The 20033-nt window shown below is 32.1% G+C and overlaps 3 protein-coding genes across 25 annotated transcripts; 2 read left to right on the forward strand and 1 right to left on the reverse strand.

Moving 5' to 3' along the window:
- The first annotated feature begins 2702 nt into the window (after positions 1-2702).
- On the forward strand, positions 2703-5745 carry LOC112784716 (protein LATERAL BRANCHING OXIDOREDUCTASE 1). The gene is made up of 3 exons (XM_025828013.2): positions 2703-3285; positions 4510-4837; positions 5324-5745. The coding sequence occupies exons 1-3, from the start codon at positions 2789-2791 to the stop codon at positions 5582-5584; spliced, it is 1086 nt and encodes a 361-aa protein (XP_025683798.1). The 5' UTR covers positions 2703-2788; the 3' UTR covers positions 5585-5745.
- A 994-nt stretch (positions 5746-6739) lies between these two features.
- Positions 6740-11404, forward strand: LOC112782573 (uncharacterized). 19 transcript variants are annotated; one of them, XM_072229872.1, is made up of 8 exons: positions 6785-7085; positions 7217-7390; positions 7785-7818; positions 8066-8994; positions 9612-9707; positions 9851-10056; positions 10153-10338; positions 10945-11404. In XM_072229872.1, exons 1-4 carry the CDS (start codon positions 6989-6991, stop codon positions 8409-8411), a joined length of 651 nt encoding a protein of 216 aa, XP_072085973.1. In that variant the 5' UTR covers positions 6785-6988; the 3' UTR covers positions 8412-8994; positions 9612-9707; positions 9851-10056; positions 10153-10338; positions 10945-11404. The 19 variants fall into 18 exon arrangements, with proteins under 19 accessions (XP_072085976.1, XP_072085984.1, XP_072085979.1 ...); XM_072229879.1 differs by having other exon boundaries at positions 7567-7818; XM_072229873.1 differs by having other exon boundaries at positions 9612-9715.
- A 507-nt stretch (positions 11405-11911) lies between these two features.
- LOC112782572 (ABC transporter B family member 28) lies at positions 11912-17108 on the reverse strand. Of its 5 annotated transcripts, none has more exons than XM_025825025.2 (13): positions 16491-17108; positions 16265-16300; positions 15836-15910; positions 15471-15548; positions 15132-15227; positions 14860-14948; positions 14623-14757; positions 13874-13910; positions 12994-13083; positions 12656-12756; positions 12501-12551; positions 12298-12360; positions 11912-12214 (listed from the first exon to the last, which is right to left on the reverse strand). In XM_025825025.2, the coding sequence occupies exons 7-13, from the start codon at positions 14743-14745 to the stop codon at positions 11984-11986; spliced, it is 696 nt and encodes a 231-aa protein (XP_025680810.1). In that variant the 5' UTR covers positions 14746-14757; positions 14860-14948; positions 15132-15227; positions 15471-15548; positions 15836-15910; positions 16265-16300; positions 16491-17108; the 3' UTR covers positions 11912-11983. The 5 variants fall into 5 exon arrangements, with proteins under 5 accessions (XP_025680810.1, XP_025680807.1, XP_025680811.1 ...); XM_025825022.3 differs by having other exon boundaries at positions 14860-15049; positions 16491-17091; XM_025825026.3 differs by having other exon boundaries at positions 15315-15548; positions 16491-17089.
- Positions 17109-20033: the final 2925 nt, after the last annotated feature.

Genomic DNA, 20033 nt, shown 5'->3' on the forward strand with positions numbered 1-20033 from the left:
AAAAAATAAATTTTGATACTATTTTAACTATGAAAATATATGTTAATAAAAATTTTGTCAAAAATAGTATTTTTAACATATAAGTAATTATAAAAAAAAGTTAAATCTTATTTTGATAAATATTGGCCGTAAAAAATAATTTGTTAGAAAAATTTGAGAAAATATTTTTTGTAATACTTATTAGCCGTCAAAAATACTATTTATTTTGATACTTATTGACCACAAAAAATTCTCAACAAAAATTTTTAACAAAGAATGAGATGAGATCTTGAAACTGAAGAATAAACTGAGATTTTGAAGATGAAGAATGAGTAGTATGATGCCAAACTGAAGTGTGATGTCAAAATTGACAGAGCTCAACGAAAAAGAAGAATAATAGAGTAAGCTAAAAATAAATGAGTATCAAAATTGAGGAGCAATTTTCTACCATCAAATTATTCATAAAAAATATAAAAAATTTGATATTTATAATATTTGTCAAAAATATATATTAATTTTTACACTTAACTATAGTATTAAAAAATGTGCTAAAATAACTCTCTTAATAAAATTTTTTATTCATTCTTCTAAAAATTCTCTTCAAATTTCGCAACTAATAAATTAGTTTATGCATTTTAAGGTGATTATTCTAAGAAATTAAAGTTTAAGTCAGTATTTTTATTAAAATTTGTCTAACACTTAACTATTAAAAGAAAAGTGAGTAATTTTACATTATTTGATAAATCTCATATCATTAAGAACACTAATAATAACTAATTAATGATTACAAATTACAAAATTTATTAATCTCTAATATTTTTTAATAAGATAAATTTTAGCTGTTTTTTTTTTTTTTTTATCTTTTTAGCATTAAGACTACTTTTATATGGGATTACCGATCACTTTTATATAGGATTCGTTATCTATAATTTCGATGACACCACATTCAACATTCAGAAATACGATAATAGATAAATAAAATAAATAAAATGTCTTATTTTAATTCGAGTGTTTTTTTTTTCTTTTAAATTATCAGGAGAAATTCATTTGAAGTTTCTCTGTCGTCATCCCACCTTAGTAATCTTCTTTTTAGACTATAATTATTGTGAAGCCAATACATAGCATATCTACATATGAATCAGCTCATAACATCCTCAAAATGATGCTGCCTTATAATGCCAAATTTGTATGGATGAATTTTATGGTGTCATTTATTGTTGTACACTTGTACTTAAATTACCTAACTTATTTTTATAAATAAAAAATAAAATATATAAAATAAAAATAAAATATTTAAAATTTATTAAATATTATTTTTTTATTTTATTTTATTTTAATAAGTTAAGCATCGACTTAAGCACCATGGCATTCATTATTTGTATGACGTAGTAACATGGATTGTTATCTCACAAAACATATATATAAGAGGGCACCGTAAGATACAAATAACTTGCCAGCTGCCACACAAGCACAAGATAGCCACATCACTCGATAGGAGCGCAAAAACCCGTCCTGATTCAACGTATCTATCCTACCACAAAATTAGTTGAGATGTAAGAGAAGACTATTATATATATTATTTTTCTGAATATATTTTTATATTCTTTATTTTTAGTATTTAAAATAATTAATAAAAATATAAATAATTTTCTTTTATACATAAAAAAGTAAAAAAAAATATTATATATATCGTTTCTAATTAATAACATTGCACTTTGTCTTCTTGGTGACTCTAAATAAAAAAACTACTAGAATCACTCATTTTGCATCATAATTCATAAGTGTCATTCAATAACAACAAAAATATAATAATTAAGATTTAGACATATATTAAGTAATTTAATAATTTTTACTTAAAAGTATTTTTATCTTAATAATCACCATAAAAATCTTATCAAATAATAGATATTCGATAAAAATTTAAAAATACTGAATATAAAATTAAAAATAAGGACACATTTAATATTTTATATTTGGATAAAATATATTTTTTGTTCCTAAAGTTTGATAAAAAATTTAAAAATACTCTTAATTTTTTTTTGTTTCAATTTTATTCAAAATATTTATAATTTGCATCAAATATATCCCTGATGGCTAATTTTTCAAAAAATTTAAGACTGATTCAACAACAATTTCATAAAAATAATCTCTCAACACAAGCAAATCAAGCATAATTTTCATGCATTATTGTTAGATTGGTATTAAATTTTTTGAAAATTTAGCTGTCGGTGATATATTTGATGCAAATCGAAAACTTCTAGGACAAAATTGAAACAAAATAAAATTTAAGGATATTTTTGAAACTTTTGACAAACTTCAGAGACAAAAGTATACTTTACCCTTTATATTTTAAATTGAAACAATTATTTAAGTGCAAAATGAGTGCTACATAGTAACTAAAATATTATTTGCATACTAAAATTAGTCGCTAAAATCAATTACTATGTATTTATATATAACAAAAATATTATTCGTACACCAAAATCAGTAACTAAAATCAGTCACCAATGTATTTTTGTATAAATACATGTGTGATTTAATTTTTTTTAACGTGTATTTGTATTCTAGTATGTATTTCATACTGATAGCTGATTTTGGTGACTAATTTTAGTGTACACATAGCATAGTCCTATATATAAATATATGTATAATTTAATTTATTTTTTAATATATTTTACTATGATAATTAATTTTAATTTACTGCTATAATATGGTTGAAAAAGTAAATACACCTATCAAAGCTTTCATATAAAATGTGGTTTCTCTTGTATCTTTGGATCAAGCAGAGGAAAATTAAAGATCATAAAAGATGGTAGAGGTAGACCCAATTTTTGTGCAAGCAGCAGAACACAGACCAAAAGCTTCAATAACCACAGCCGAAGGAATCCCTTTAATTGATCTGTCTCCCATAAACTACCAAGATGATGAAGAAGCCACAAGATTGCCATCACCATCACCAGTTTCGAATATTATTGAAGAAATAGGGAGAGCATGCAAAGAATGGGGTTTCTTTCAGGTGATCAATCACAAGGTGCCTTTAGAGAAGAGGCAGAGGATTGAAGATGCTGCGAAGAAGTTCTTTGGTCTTAGTTTGGAGGAGAAGCTGAAGGTTAGAAGGGATGATAGGAACGTGCTTGGTTACTTTGAAGCAGAGCATACCAAGAACGTTAGGGATTGGAAGGAGATTTATGATTTCAATGTTCAACAACCTACTTTCATTCCACCATCTCATGATCATCACCATGATGACATAAATATTCAGTTTCATTGGGATAATCGTTGGCCTCTCAATCCTCCTCACTTTAGGTAACCTATATACTCTTTTATTCTTCTATGCTATCTGATTTATCTGAAATTTGAGTTTAGGAGTGTATTTAGATGATCTTTTTAGTTGGTGCAGGGTAGGCAAAAATACTCAGTTTGTTCTATGAAGTTACATTCTGAGTCTTAAATCAGTCTTTGAAATTTTAATCGCTTCAATTTAGAACCTAAATTTTTTAAATTTTAATCACGTTAGTCTTTGTAGTGATTTTTGTCATAGAGTCAATTGAAAAGTTTAGGGACTAAATTGAAATAATTGAAACTTCAAGAAAAAAATTAAAACTCGAATGTCAAGACCAAACTAAATATTTTCTCATATTTTTATACATAAATAGAGCAAAAAGTTTGAGTTTCATATATATTTTCATGTACCTATTCTGTTTTTGTTTGTTTAAACTCTTGGATAAGTTATTTTATGACATTGTAGCTTTTATGGTAAAAAAAAAGTAACATAAAACAAATATACAGAAAAACAAATTCCTATTAATATTCACGTAAATTCAAAAAAGATTTTGAAAATGGTGTTAACTATATAATTATTTATAAAAATTTGGGATCATTGATTTTAACACATTCATGTACACTAAATCGGTTCCGCTACATTACCAACAATATTTCTATCAACTTCTGCCAACTCTTATTTATAATTGTGTTTGATAAAAATGTCTTTGTGGATCTCTCTTTATATATGTGTTTAAAATATAATAATTAATTATTGTTGATAATAAATTAACAGATATTATGTTGGTACCATATACTTTTTCACACTAAATATACTTTTTATTGGTCAGGTTGAAGAGCCTTAATTGTGATCAATCCACGATAAGATTAGAATTAAATGAAAGAAACATTATCTATTGTAGCCAATAATGCTCTTTTTGTTTTAAAATAACACTCACTTTTTTTATTGATACGTTAAAATGCCATTGTACTTAGATATAAAATAGGTCTAGGTACATTAATTTTTTAATGTATAAAAAACTTTAAAAAACTATTTAAAATAGAGAGAGCAATATAAATTAAAATGCTAAATTATAAAGTAAAATTATATTTCAGTGATGCAATCAATATCCTAAAATTAATGGGATCAATTTTTATCTGTCATAGTAATTAAGAAAATATCTAAAAGAAATTATAATTGAACAAATCATTTCTCATACTTGATTTTCACATTGGCATTGTTTAACAACTCTGTGAGACACTTACCAGAGAAGCATGCGAAGACTATGCAGAAGAAGTGGAGAAACTAGCCTATAAGCTGATGGAACTGATTGCACTGAGCTTAGGGTTAGCACCAAATAGGTTCCGTGGCTTCTTCAAACACAACACAAGTAATATCAGACTGAATCATTATCCACCTTGCCCTTACCCTCATTTGGCACTTGGTCTTGGGCGCCACAAAGACACTGGAGTGTTAACTGTGCTTAATCAAGATGATGTTGGTGGTCTTCAAGTTAGACGAAAATCTGATGGAGAGTGGATCACAGTCAAACCCATTTCCAATTCTTTCATCATCAATGTTGGTGACATGATTCAGGTACCAATGCTAGTCTTGTTCATTACAAATCTCCTCTAGACTTGTTACTTGCCCTACCCATTGACAATATTCTCCATAATATAATTGTGGAGAGAATTGGATCGAACCGACCGATTGACCCAGTTAACTGGAAATTGACAACCAGATCAGTTCGATTCAAAGTAAAATTGTTCGGCGGAAAATAAGATAAAAACAAAAAAATGTTTTAAAAGATGGTTATTGATATAATTTTTGTAATTAATTAGTTTAAAATAATAATAAAAAATCAATTTTTTTAAAAAAATATACATTTTATATATAAATATATTATTTTATTATATCCGATTCGATTTAGATTGAATTTTGGTTAAACCTTTAAACTTCTAACTCTAGCTATTCGATCGAATGAGTTTTGAGAACCTTGGCTTTCTTTGGTGTTTGGAATAATGCTTTAATGTGAAGACAATGGCGAGGACAAATTAAAATGACTTTATTTGGTGCATACAGGTTTGGAGCAATGATGCATATGAAAGCGTAGAGCACAGGGTGATGGTAAACTCAGAGAGAGACAGGTTTTCCATTCCATTCTTCTTGAAGCCAGCATTGTACACTGATGTGGAACCTCTACAAGAGTTGATAAACGACAAGAACCCTCCAAAGTATAAAGCAATCAACTGGGGCAAGTTCCGCATTGCAAGAATGAGAAGTAATTTTACTAAGTCCAGTGTTGAAAATCTCCAAATTTATCACTTCAAGTTGTCCCAATAACTTAGTCTCAACTTCATATTTCACTACAACAATATAGTAGTAGAAGCATATACAGGTGCTGAGTAAAAATACCAAAGGATAAGAGATGGAAGTGTTGTAATTTGATGCACATTTGGTGTTGTTAGCCTATAAATAATGAAATTAAAAAAAGTTTAAAGGTATAGAATCTGTTAGAAGGGTAATAAGTATGGGTGATTAAAGAAGGGAGCATATATAAATAAAAATATAACACAAGTATCACAACTAGAAAATGGATTAATACAGACAGATTTATAGACGGATTTAGTCTTTATTACAGACGAATTTTTGGTTACTGACGAAATTACCGACGGATTTGTCCCTCTGTAAAAGCCCCGTCGGAAATTATTTACCGATAGATTTTTTTCCGTCGAAAAATTACAAACGGATTTTTACAAGTTACCGACGGATTTTCCCTCTGTAAATTTTCTATCCATTTCCCAAAGGCGACGAACTTTCTGACGGATTTTTCGTCTGTAATTACAGACGGATTTTCCGTCTGTAAATTTTTCAACGGATTTATCGTCTGTAATTACAGACGAATTAATTACAGATGGATTTTTCAATAGATTTTCCGTCTGTAATTTGAATCTTGGAAAACCATCTTACACTCTGATTACAGACAGAAAATCCGTCTGTAAATCTATCGGTAAGGTAAAATAATTTTTTTCCTATTACAAAAATAAACCTGTTTTTATACAAAATAAATATAAATTTAATAAATACAATTTTTTTTATCTATTTTGTATTTGAATATTTATAATATTTCAAAAAATAAACAAATTCATCGTATTATCAAACTAAAAGAAAAGTACTATAAACAAGCAAGTTAATATAATTCAAAACATAAACAAAGTGTATTAATACATCAACTATAATATTAAGTAACAACCATACATCAAAGTGTGTTGATACATCAACTATAATTCATCACAAATAAATATTTAATTACACTACAAAAAATTTAATCTTTACCGACAAATATTTAGCGGCCATATTAATATAGCTATAATTTCTCTTGTTAAATGACTTTTTTCCCGGCAAATAAATAACTGCCTTTAATACTTCATTTGTAGCGGCAATTACATGAATGGCCACTAACTAATTATTAACTTTGCCGGTAGTTCTTCTTCTTTCAATCCTTTTTTAATTATTTTAATTATAAAGAATATCACTTTCACCGTTGAAGCCATTTTCTCATTTCTCACATTTCATCCCTCTTTACTGTATCAGTGCCTCCATCACCTCACTTTGCTATTGCAACCTCTTCATTTCGCCGTCGCTGCCATCTCCTCCTCTTCCTCACACCAAGTTCTACACCGAACGACTCAAGTAACATTCTTGGCTACCACCTCATCCTCAATCTGCGTTGGTTGTCGCTAGTTCATGTCACAGTCTCTGTCGATGGCTTGTAGCCTTATGTGGTGGTTTCTATCACCGCCTCTGTCATACATTATGATCTCTAGTTTCAGTTCGCACCTCAGTAACCTTTTCATCGATCTCTTATTCAATTGTGGTTCCTTATTTGAGAAATTCTCATTTTCTAGGGTTTATGTGATTCATGCTAACTAATACATTCTTGCATATCATCATGCACCAATTTTTATGCTCCAGGAGAAATTAATTTGAAATTTGGATTTGCTAGTGTGAGGCTGGCTTTAGGCTCAGTGAATTTGCATACTCACCATTTCGGTCCTCCTTTAAAGATGTCAACCATGGCACCTGAAACATACAAGGAGGCAGTCCTTCAGGCAAAAGAACATATTAAGGCAGGGGATATTCACTTTGGTAGTGGAAAAATTCCAGCCTTGTTTCTTGCATTCTGTTAATCTATAATCTCCTCCTCTATTGGTTGCTGTTTTGTTTGTTATCAGTTTTGAATTTCATTCTTGCTCTGTTTTTTAGATGTTCTCCAAAAAATTTTAATTAATATAAATAATTATAATTATTTTTGTAAATGAAAGTGGAGAACAGAATAATGAGGATTTAAAGAAGAGTGAAGTGACAACATGTGACACCTTTCCCTTCTTATTAAGTCAAGATTGATGATCAGAGTCAATTTAACCCTCCAGAAAAGTGCACCATTAATTGAATCATGCAAAGTCCAAGATGAAATATACATGAGTTTTGCTGTTTGGTGTGACTTGTGGACTTAACTGATCCAGTCAAGTACTTTTTCCAGGCCTAGTTGCAGTTTCAGAAGGGGAGAAAAATATGTAAGTAAGATCATTCTTGAATCCTATGTTAAGGAAACTATTGCTTTAGACACACACTAATGTCTCCCAACATTTTCATTAGGCATCTACTGTTTTAAACTCAATTATTGTACTGTCAAATATGTCTATCATTATTGAATCAATTGGGATCTATCTATGGCCAAAAATCATGTGAGTTTTAATGTAATGTAGGACTCAGTTTCATTAATTATAGTTGTTTTCTTATTGGTTTTTTTTCTTTTCATAGTTGTAGAGAGGCAAAGGAGAACCAAAACCCCATTATAGTAATGGCAGAGGATAAGGGATTCTCTGTCTTGGATAATAGATTTGGGTATGACAAGAAGAGTGACACTGATACTATGTATCCTATGTATTTTGGTGTTTCTTGTGTGTTTTTTGCACTCCAAGCACTCACAAAATCACATGTTGAGGTTGAAAAATGGAGTGAAATCCGTGACAGCATACTCCAAGGGAGTGCACAACTGCTTGGGTTGATTGTGTGGAAGGTTCAGAAAGGGGTTCCGGATGGAGAAGAATATAGGTCTTCAAGCTCAGGAATGCTGAGAGGGAGATTAAGAATCTCAAGAAGATGAGGCATGAGGATGCAAAGGCCAATGAGAAAGTTGTGGGGATCTTTGCTACACAGGAGCATAGTTGGTTGCATGAAAGGCGAAAACTTCGGCAGCACATTGGGGCTCTGATGAATGAGCTGAGAGTGTTTGAAAAGAAAAAGGATGAGGCTGTCTCTGAAATGAGCCAAAAATTGAAGGAAATAGAGGATTTGCTGGAGTCCAGGGACAAAGTAATTCAAGAAGGGGAGCAGAAGAGGAAGGAGTTGGAGGAAAATCTTGCAAAGGCTGAAAGGGAAGCAGAAGAATTGAGAGAATCTGTTAAGCTTGAAGCTCAGGAACACTCCTCTGATCTCAGGAAGCACAAAACTGTCTTTATTGAGCTGGTGTCAAACCAACAGCAGCTAGAAGCGGAGCTTGGCCACGCCATGAAGCAGTTGGAGGCTGCAAAGCAGGAGCTCGGTTCAGTCTTGGAGAAGAAGGAGGAGTCAGAATTGTTGGCCCAAAAATTGTCTATTGAGATTGTATTTTGGTTGAACTTTTGCATTTGTGTCTTTATGCATCTGACCTGTTCGACGAAATGCTTCATCCATCTAAGGAAATCAAGGTAAACCTTTATGCTTATTCCTTTGAGTCTCTATCTTAGTGTATGTTAAGTTTCAATTTTAGGGTTTGTGTAATCATGAAATTCTTATTCATTTGTTTGTAAACTTAATATTTGTCTTGCAATATAGTTTGAGTCATGAAAATGTAAAAGCTTATTACGAGAAAGAATAAGGTGTTACATATATTCCTAATTTATATGTTCAATCAATCCTCTACTGCTGTGTGTAATAATTCTTTTGTACTTTTATTTTAATTCTTAAAAGCAAATCATTGTTTCTTATCCTAATAATAGGTAAGAGATATAAAGGTAGCATATAGGATTGAATTGAATAGGAAAGTTTATTATTACTATAGCTAACTAGTTTATTATGTAATTGAAGTTAAAATGAACAAAACTTGAAATAAAATAGTTATGCAGACTTCAAACACGTTTGCTTTGCTTCATTTGATTTGGAGCTTTGACTATAAATAGAACAATGCAAAATGCTTTTGGTTAGTTGAGTGACGTGTTTCTTCTAGCTTTTATATGGATTTTTCAGATAGACATAGAAATCAAATCCTACAGAATGCTATTAGTTATTTGACATGGTATTGTACCTTTTCTCTCATATATTTCAGGGTAAATTCAACTCCGGTAAATCAACGGTGATTAATGCACTTCTTGGGGAAAGATACCTGAAAGAGGGAGTTGTTCCAACTACTAATGAGAAAGAAGTAATTCGGTTAATTTCTTGATTCTGTTCTATTTCTTCCTTGTCCTGTACGAATATCACAATTTTTATATTATAGACTTGCATAATATATTTATCCAATTGTATGTGCTCTGAGTAATTCTTTTACATTCTTTTTTAAAACAGATGACAATTGTTGATACGCTTGGAACTAATGTGATTCTTCAGAGGCAACAACGTCTCACAGAGGAATTCGTACCATGCGCTGACTTGTGACACAAGATTGCCGATATGCCAAGCAGGACTTAGCTGCAATTGTCAATAGTGTAAATGATTTTGCAATGGATATGGAAACTGAGAGCCTTTCTTGGAGGAGACAAACTTCTTCTTTGGTAATTAGTATGTTTTAAGTTCATAATTTTTTTAATCATGACAATTTGTTTCCCTCTTAATTGATTTGCTATTGGTATGCTGTGGGATATTACCAGATTGAGACTACAAAATCACGTGCTATGGAGCTCATTGAATCTACTTTACTATTGTCAAATCTTGATATTGTCAAATCTCTTACCAATTTTCCGTAGGAGTTAAGGCTGTGACATCCTTTTCTTCAAATTCCAGCTTTCTCACAAGCTGATATCGTCCCTCAAGCTTCACTTGGTCCAATAATAATGGTAATGAAGGCATATATTATTAGTTGTATGCTTTATATATTTTTTAGGATTCTTTAAATTTTTTATATGTATAAATTAAAGTTTTCAAACGCTAAGTAGTTCTTTATTTACACATATATTTTAATCTGCATAGTTTTTATAATAATATACACTCATTTTTCAACAATTTTAGGTTGTAAAAAGCAAGTTCTTATAGCTAACTTGTATAGGTTTATCTGGCTACAGGGAGTGCAATGAATAAGGGTCGGGCAGGGAGAAGGGATTGCTAAAGTTTTTCTGAGCATTATTTTATTACTTTCTTTTTTCCACTGCCATCACTTTAATTCTGACGTATACAGTTATCATGAGGGAACAAACTATATACGTAAGCCCAAATTCAAATACATGTTCTGTGAAAAGCTTTCATAACATAAAGATATTTGTTCAAGCTTGGAAGTGATTTTAGCTTTGATTGAATGGTGTTACTGTTTATTACTTTCTGTTAAAACTGAGATGCAGAACTAGCTAGGATAGGATGTGGATTGATGAAAGATAGTATTGGTTATTTAGATGTATAATCTGATTTGTTTCTTATCTGCATGTGGCTCTTGTCATATTTTGCTGAAGAGTGTTCTGATTGAACCAACAAGTAGAAATACTAGCATCGGATTAGCTTTCATGGCCGTAGCCAAGGGTTACAAGGTCAAAATTACAATGCCTGCTTCAATGAGTCTCGAAAGGAGAATCACTATACTAGCATCGGATTAGCTTTCATGGCCGTAGCCAAGGGTTACAAGGTCAAAATTACAATGCCTGCTTCAATGAGTCTCGAAAGGAGAATCACTCTGTTGGCTTTCGGGGCTGAGTTGGTTCTGACAGACCCTGTAAAGGGAATGAAGAGATTGTGGCTAAGACTTCCAATTCCTACATGCCTCAGCAATTTGTGTATATAATGTAGATTTACTCTTAAATCCTCTTTTTCTTGTAGTATTTGTGTTGTTTAAATTTGTATTATGTTTTATTACTTTTCAAGAGAAAGTTTTGTATAAATATTTTGAATTTAATAAAATATTTTATTTTGTAATAATTAATTTTAGTATATTTATATTATGTACAATAATAATAATTGTTGGTAAAAATTTGAAATTTTAGAAAAAGGATAGGTTGTTATTTCTAAAAGAGTGAGTATAATTAAAAAATTTTTAAGATTTTAGCGGCAATAGTAATGGCAACTAAAAGTGAATAACATAATTTTAGAATTATTTTTAGTGGCCATATAAATTGTCGGTAAAATGGGTTTTGGCGGCAATAGTAATTGCCACTAAAAGTGAATAACATTGCAATATTAGAATTACTTTTAGGGGCCATATAAATTGCCAAAAAAATGGCCGCTAAAACTTATATACTTTTTGCGGCCATTAAAAAGGTTTTTACCGGCAAATGTTATAATTGCCGCTAAAACCTTTTAGCGGCGAAGCATAAGACGGCTAATGTCTAATTGCCGGTAAATGTATTAGCGGCTATTTTTGTTGCCGCTAAAAGCAAAATAAATGGCCGCTAAAAGTGATTATTTTTGTAGTGTTAAAAGAGCATGTAATCAAATCTTATGGAATAAGAAATCTCTTAGCGTGTATATTTGCCAAGCCAAGCCAAGCTAAACAAATTGCTAGATGTTTTTAGTGCCGAGATGTAATGAATTTTGGTTTTTCTCAGTTGAACTATTAGAGAAGAATAATTTATATTTCTCATCATCCACTGCTTTTTGTTGCCTTAGTTCTCTTTCTAAGCCATAGGCAAGAGAATCATCAACTTGAACTCGAGATAAAACAGAGTTGATCCTGTCAACGGCCGCAAAAGCTCCTCGGAGACCCCCAAAGGTATTAACCAGTCCTTGAACCTAAATGATATAATATCAGAAAGTCAAGTAAAGATCAAGAGATAAGATGAAATAAATAACAAGTCACAACTTAATTTCCTTACGGCAAATGTTAAAGTGAAAGTATATCCAATAAAAGATGCCATAGCTCCGACAGAGAGCTCACCCTGAGAACAGAAACTAAAGCAACTTAAAAATATTATTTTAATGGTTGAACTTGTTGCAAAAGAAACAGTGAGAGAGAAATAATAATTAGAGGTGTCAAGCCTTTCACAACAAAAACCTATTCGTTCTTGAATAATCTTGCCTGTTTAGCAAATGTAAACATCTGCCGCTTTTCACCACCAAAAGATCTTACCTGTAATAATTTATTTTACTGTTATCAACTGTCTAATACAAATACAAGACTTTACAATGCACAAAGTTACTATAAATTTGAAGTATAAACCATGGAGAACTCACTGTTCGAATAGCAGAAAATGTTTCTGATACACAATCAGCTATTGATGCCTGGGCCAACCCATGTGTTTTGAAAACAGGAAATGTTGATCTCTTGTAGACAGCTTCAGAGAACTAAAAGAATCAGCAGAAGAAAACACAAATTGACAAGCAACACGACTCAAAATTTTTATATATGATACTTTTATATTAATGTATTTCTAATTCAAGCTACAAGAACAAAGAAACAGGTTGAATATGCCCACACTTAATATTAATAAATCACAATACTCTTAGATAATAATTAAAAAAAGAATAAAAGGATGATGAAGATCAGAAGATAGAGATACGGATATACATACAGGAGTGTGGAGTCTCTAACGGATTCATTGAGATGAGCATGCAACTCCACCTTTGGCACTTTCTTGGTATTGATATCAAAACATGCAACTCTGATTTTTTAGATGAAAACATGAGAAGAAGTGGCACTTTCTTGGTATTGATATCAAAATCATCTTCAGTGTTATCTTTAAAAAAACAAAACTCTTTCTTTCTCTTTATTTTTTAAACCAGGAGGAAAAAAGAGGAAAGCTCTTTAAGATCGACTATGCAGTAGGCCTTTAATATCGAAATCAAAGTAATTACTAGGGAAGACTTCACAATAAACACTATATTTTAATATCTTTTAATTCAAATCAGATAAAGCATATCATACTTTATCCAACAATAGAGTAAACTCTCCACTGAGAAAAAAGAGGCATGAACCTAAGCTTTAAAATTAACAAGTAGTATTACTCGGTCATCATTTTCAATTTGACATAAAATTATCTATCAATCTGCCACCAGTGTCCACATGTTAAAGTGAATCCTGTGATCCCTCAAATAAACTAACTCACCCACAAGTTCAGCTCACAAATCATAATAACAACAACAATATACAATTTAAATCACAGAAATGTGGAAATAATATTTAATTTTTTTAATATTAAATTAAATGTCTTTTTTCTATCTTATTGGATTGGACCCAAAAGTCCAAATTATTGTCAACATCCACGTCATATTTCTGACATTATTTTATTATTTTAAGTTCAACCTTGGGCTTCTATTTTGAAGAAGCTTTCGTTCATGGACCCCCCTCTTATGGCGGCCACCAACACTTGTGTACAAAAACAAAAAAGTGCCAAATTTTCTTTTTCAAAAGATTAAGAAAAGTGTGGCCAAATCAATTCTGAGTCACCTAACTCAAGTTGTTTAGTTGGACTTGTTCTTTCTCCTTCACCTGCCAATATATATATAAATATATATAATATAATTTGTTATTATCACTAAATAGAATAAATTATAAATTAATATACCTTATTTTCAATCTATTAAGACTTTCAAGTCTTCATACTTGAATTCTTTAATACCTTCTGTTATGCTCTCTCTATGTCATATACCTTTCAATCATTTTCATGTAATTATGGGATTTTTTATTTAAACAGAGTAAGATATAGTGCATGAGCGATTTTATTAAATCACAATATACAATTTCTTCTTTATTACCAAATTAAATACCGACCAAAAAAAAGGTAAAGACTAAAGAACTAATAAAGATGCATGAGAAGTACACCCCTTTTTATGTTTCTGGTACGTTATCCATGTGAAGTTGGTAAAGAGAAGCTAAGTGCAATTTAGGTTTCTTTATTTTGTCTTCAGAATGATTAACATATCTGAAAAAGGTTGGGTGTTATGTAATTTATGTGGGTCATATATATATATATATGGAGCCCTGCTCATCACCCTTGCTCATCACCCTTTTCTAATTATATGTTTGTTGCATAGTTCCTTTTATAAATTGAATCATGGCACAACAATATAAGTTTCTGGCATGATCATCACCAAGCTAAGATGGCATTTAAGAAAGTAAATTTTGGTTTCAATCATGGTCTTATCATTGTACACAAGTGGCACTTGTTTATTGAGAAGCAAGGATTAGGGAGAAATTTTACCTCCACTCTCTTATTCAGGATGTCAAGATCACCGCGATTATTGTCAGTTAAAGCACAGTGCCGTACAAGATACTCAATGAACAACTCTCCAGATGAACCAACCAAGTAACAATGTGAAGCCATAACAACAATTAACTACAAGAAAAGAAGGAAGACAGGAAAAACCAAAAGAAAGTGAAGGGTAAGAAACTGTTAGTTCAGAAGTAAATTACATGAACATGGTTCATAATGGATTACCTCAGAAAGTGCTTTTCGAACACCTAAACTCGGTTCCTCTAGCAAGGACTTTACAGCTTCAATAAGTAGAAGTATTTTACTATGCCAAGCTTCAAATAACATTCAGATAAGAATTGTAGGTCAGTTTACACAAGATAATAACACGAGATGCACTGGCTTGTGCCTCTGCCATGAACTCATCATAAGATGCCTGTACATAGACCTCGTTACGATTCTTAATAGTTTTTTTTCCAAATCACAGATCAAATAATGTTAGTCAAAGAGGTGAAAACCTTCATTGCCTCACGGCTTTCAGTGATCCGTTCGGAAAACTTCTTGTACTCCTTTTCTGCTTCATCCATCACTTGGTGGCATGCTTGAGTCTGCATCTAAAATTTCAAAATAAAAACAGCAATGTGATTAATAATTAGCCTAAAGATCTATCATAAACTCTCAGAAATTTGTCACAGGTTTACCATTCTTTGATCAAATATGCCAGAGTATCTAACTATTCTCTCAATTTCTGCTTATACTGGTTCCGAATGTTCTAGCTAGGCACCAATGTAAGCATTCTAATTCCATATTAATCTATTTAACTTCTAAGAATATGTGAATAACATCAAAGAGCTCACTGTTCTGGTGGAGATCAAGACGAATTAGATGTGAAAGGCCTCTAATGCTGTCTGGTATGCCATTCAACAAGTTTTTTGCTGCAGTAGTGATAAGAATGGAAAAAATTGGTGAGTTGACATGTAGGAATAGAAATAATAAATTGAAAGCAAAGCAGCATATGTGTGTATTTAGAGAAGAAAATCCCTATATGCATTGAATTCAGTAAGCATGGTCCATGATGAAAAGAGATTTTTAGATATCTTTGTTAACTTGTTTCCTTGGAGACAAAAAAGAGGTTATAATGAAGGCACTGGTTAATAAAACCTTAACCTCTCAAAATTTTTGTTGTCATTTAATACACCAAATTTTTTATACTAGTGCCTACCTCCATATCTAGCTTGGACAATTTGGAACAATTTGCTAAATCTTCTGGCAAGCTTGCAATAAAATTGTTTGATCCCTGGAAAGAAGAGTATCATAAACTCCATGTCATCAAAGAAGATGTGGATGCCAAAATTCCACTAACTTTGTTCAATTATCTAATAGTTGGGAATAATTTTCGGACAATATTATACATAGAAAATGATAGCTCAGATCAAAATTCAAATAAAGCATCCACTCTTATAAGATTATTTAGTTATGGCAAATGAACCAAGCATTGAAAACACAAAATAGTATTTTATTAAGGAAATTAGGGAAACATAGCATTTTTTGTTCAGGTGGCCACCTTGAAGGATCAATGGAAATAACTAATTATTATTATAATTTATTTGTTTATTAGCATAAATCATGACATGGAGTTGTGGGGACAAACCTTATGGAAGTTGAATATCAAGTCCAGTTCACAGACCTGCAAATGGTGATGCAAGCAATAATGAATTAGAAAGATATGAGAAAACGCTATATTATGAGGAAGAGAAGAATGGTACATTAGGGTCTGAATGGTATAAACAAACTCAAATTCATTAACATTGATTTCAAATTTATACCCTCCAAAAAGATAAAGAATGAACTATGAAGTGTTGTTTAGTGGTGTTTACCTCTGCAAGCATTGACGAGAGCGAAGAAGCTCTATTCAAGGTCATGGATGAAATTACCTTCCTTCTTTGACAAGAAGAGCTTGATGCGACGGTAGCTCTCAAACATGGTTCGAACCTCATCTTTGTTCCTCTGCTTGGTGACGACCTCATCCTGTGACAGAGGCGGAGGAGGAGGAGTAGGCGGACGAGCTAGGGTTTGAGGAGATTGTGGCAGCGGTGCTAGCGGCGTTGGTGTGGCAGTGAGGATTCCGGGAGAGTGTCGTGCTTTCGCTTCTTCAATGGCTGCTCGGCGGACGCCATTGGTTATGGTTAGTGCCGCTGAATGAGCGATCGGTGCTGTAGTTTTATAAAATCGCAAAGGTTGACGAAGGCGACGAAGACCGTGGCGAAGAAATGCAAATTAGGGTTCGAAAGGGAACGACGCGGGCAACACACATAGAAGAGCCGGGAAGGGGTGTGACGGGGCGATGGAAGTTCAGTGCAATGGAGATTCGGTGCGGCGGCGGCGCAAGTGCAACGACGGTGCAAGGCTGAGAAGCGCCGCCGATCGAGCATTTGGAGGAGAGGGTGTGGAAGCACGGGGAAGAATATGTGAAATGAGGAGGAGTTGGTAACGCCGAACTTTATTTTAATATTTCCGACGGAAAATTTAAATTACAGATGGATTTTCCATCTGTAATAATTTAATAAAATGCAGTGTTTTGACTATTTAATTACAAACGGATTTTCCGTCTGTAACCATTTTCTACGAAAAAAAAATAATTTTGCCGACAAAATTATCAACAGATTTTGTTTTCCGTCTGTAATTTATGCTAATTCATTTTTTTGTTTTCCGATAAAAAGTTCTTCTGAAATTCCGTCTGTATTTCCGTGGGATAAAATCCGTTAGAAATATCCGTCTGTAATAATTAATTTTCTAGTAGTATATCAATATAAAATAGGTAAATTTTAGTCAACCTCGCTCTCTCAAATAAGGGGTATGTTATCTTTTATGATATGTTTCAGGGTTATTGTAAGAATTTAATTATCATAATAATTAATATTAATTTAATTAGAGTTCGGACAATTATATAGTCATCTATAATAAAATTACTGACTTCATTTTTTTGGTCTGAATTAACTATTAATTATTTAAACAACGTTAATAATTTATTTGGCATAAAACATGTGTGTAAATTATACAGAATTTTAATTCAAACAAATCAATGTAGATTTAAATTAGATTAGTCACACGAGGTCACTACACAAATTATTCTGGATAGTGAATTTTTTTTTGTCAAGTTCTTTTGTTCATCACAGTAAAACTTATGACTTCAATTATACTTTTCAATCATTAGTAAATAATTAAAAGGATTATTAATCATACACAAGTGTGACCAAAGAATATTTGATTCAATGGTTAATCTTCTTGTTTCTTTTTTTTTTTTTGGCAGGAGAAGATTATAGAGATTGGATAGTTTGAACAAAAAAAAAAAAAAAGAGTGAAATTGCAAAATGGAGTTTTATTGAAAACTCTTGTAATTTGAAGAAATTATTTTATTCTAATCGGATGATTTAGTTATCCAAACTTAAGTTAGAGATATGGTTAATATTAATTATAATGACTCAATCAAATTTTTCTAATAACAACGAAATATATTATAAGGAGTAACAAATCCCTTATTTGGTGTCAGCCTTCAAGTGGCACCCAAAGAAATATAAAACTGCTCTCGTGGAATTGTTGGGGTTTGGGGAGACCCCTAACAATTCACAATCTTAAAGGGATTTGCAAATCCTACTCCCCCGAGGTTTGTTTTATCTGTGAAACAAAAAGTCAATCTCGACAAGTTGAAGAAAAACTAAGATCTTGTGGTTTCAAAGAATGGTTTATTGTGGATCCGGATGGATTATCAGGGGGTTTGGCAATGGCATGGAGGGATGGTTGCACTGTTCAGATTTTACAGCATAGTAGATTCTTCATTGCGGCATCAGTTCTGACAGCTGGTTCTAATGATCCCTATGGTGTTCTAGGTGTTTATCTCAGTTCAAATGATCAACATAGAATGGCTCAGTTTGCTGAATTAACTTCAGTCACCCAATAGTTTGATAGTAAGGTTATGTTAATGTGTGATTTTAATGCCATTGATAATCAATTGGAGAAAGCATGTGGAGGTGTTAAATCTCCTTCTTCTATCGAAACCTTTAACAGTTTTATTGATGATAATTCTCTGATTGATATTGGTATGGTCGGAAGACCATTCACTTGGTTGAATAGACGGAGGGGTGATGATTTGATACAGAAAAGACTGGACCGATTCCTGGTAGGAGTTGATTGGCAGCAACTCTATCCCAATGCAACGGTTCTTAGACTGTCAAAATCAGGCTCGGATCACTCCCCTCTTCTCTTAGACTCTAATCCGAGAACTGAGAGATCTAAACGCCGATTCAAATTCCAAGAAAGATGGTGTTCCAATGATGAAATAAAGCAGATTGTTAGAGAGGTTTGGCACGAACAGATTGATGGTTCAGCCATGTATATCCTAGCTAAAAAAATAAAGCGTTGTCAGCATAAGATTGTCAGATGGCAGCAAGAACACAAATCTAATTCGAAGGTGGAGATTGATTTACTACAGTCTGAATTAGAGGAACTTCGTTTAGCAGGAATTCATGGAGGCGACATCATTTCAGAAATAGAGGACAAACTTGAAAAAGCATTGCAAAATGAGGAATCTTATTGGAAAGATAAGTCTAGAGTCAAATGGCTCAAATCTGGTGATCAGAATACAACTTTCTTCCATCAGAAATTTAGAAATCGAACCCGAAGGAATAGAATTTGGCAACTAACTGGCAATGATGGTGAAGTGGCTACTTCAAATGCTGGTATTGCTTCTGTGGCTGAGTCTTATTTCAAGGACATCTTTTCCTCCACTTGTCATGAGAACCCTGAACCTCTGTTTACTGATTTTGAACCTAAGGTTACAGCTCACATGAACCGTAGGCTTCAAACACCAGTGACTATGGAGAAAGTGAAACGTGCAACATTTAGCATTCATCCTCAAAGTGCTCCAGGAGATGATGGTATGACAACAAAATTTTTTCAAAGCTTCTGGAACTTAATTAGTGGTGATGTGTTTCGAGCAGTTAAGAGCTTCTTTTCAGGGGGGCAGAATTTTGAAGGGTTTTAACCACACTCAGATCTGTCTTATTCCCAAGATTTCTGATGCTAAAGATATGAGTCAAGTAAGACCAATAAGCCTATCTTCAGTCTTTTACAAGATTATCTCCAAAGTATTTGTACATAGATTTTAGGGTATGATGAATAGACTAATTAGCCCTACGCAGAGTGCTTTTATTAAAGGCAAATTAATCTCTGATAATATCCTAATTGCTCACGAGTGTATGCATTACTTGAAGAACAAAAAAGGGGACTCGAAAATGAAATGGCGCTAAAATTAGATATGAGTAAGGCATATGATAGGGTGGAATGACACTTTCTTTGGTTTATATTGGAGAAGTTTGGTTTTGACTCCCGGTGGATCATGTGGATTCGAGAATTAGTAACAA

Source organism: Arachis hypogaea, chromosome 20 (genome assembly GCF_003086295.3).
Source record: "Arachis hypogaea cultivar Tifrunner chromosome 20, arahy.Tifrunner.gnm2.J5K5, whole genome shotgun sequence".
In the NCBI taxonomy this organism is placed as follows: Eukaryota; Viridiplantae; Streptophyta; class Magnoliopsida; order Fabales; family Fabaceae; genus Arachis; species Arachis hypogaea.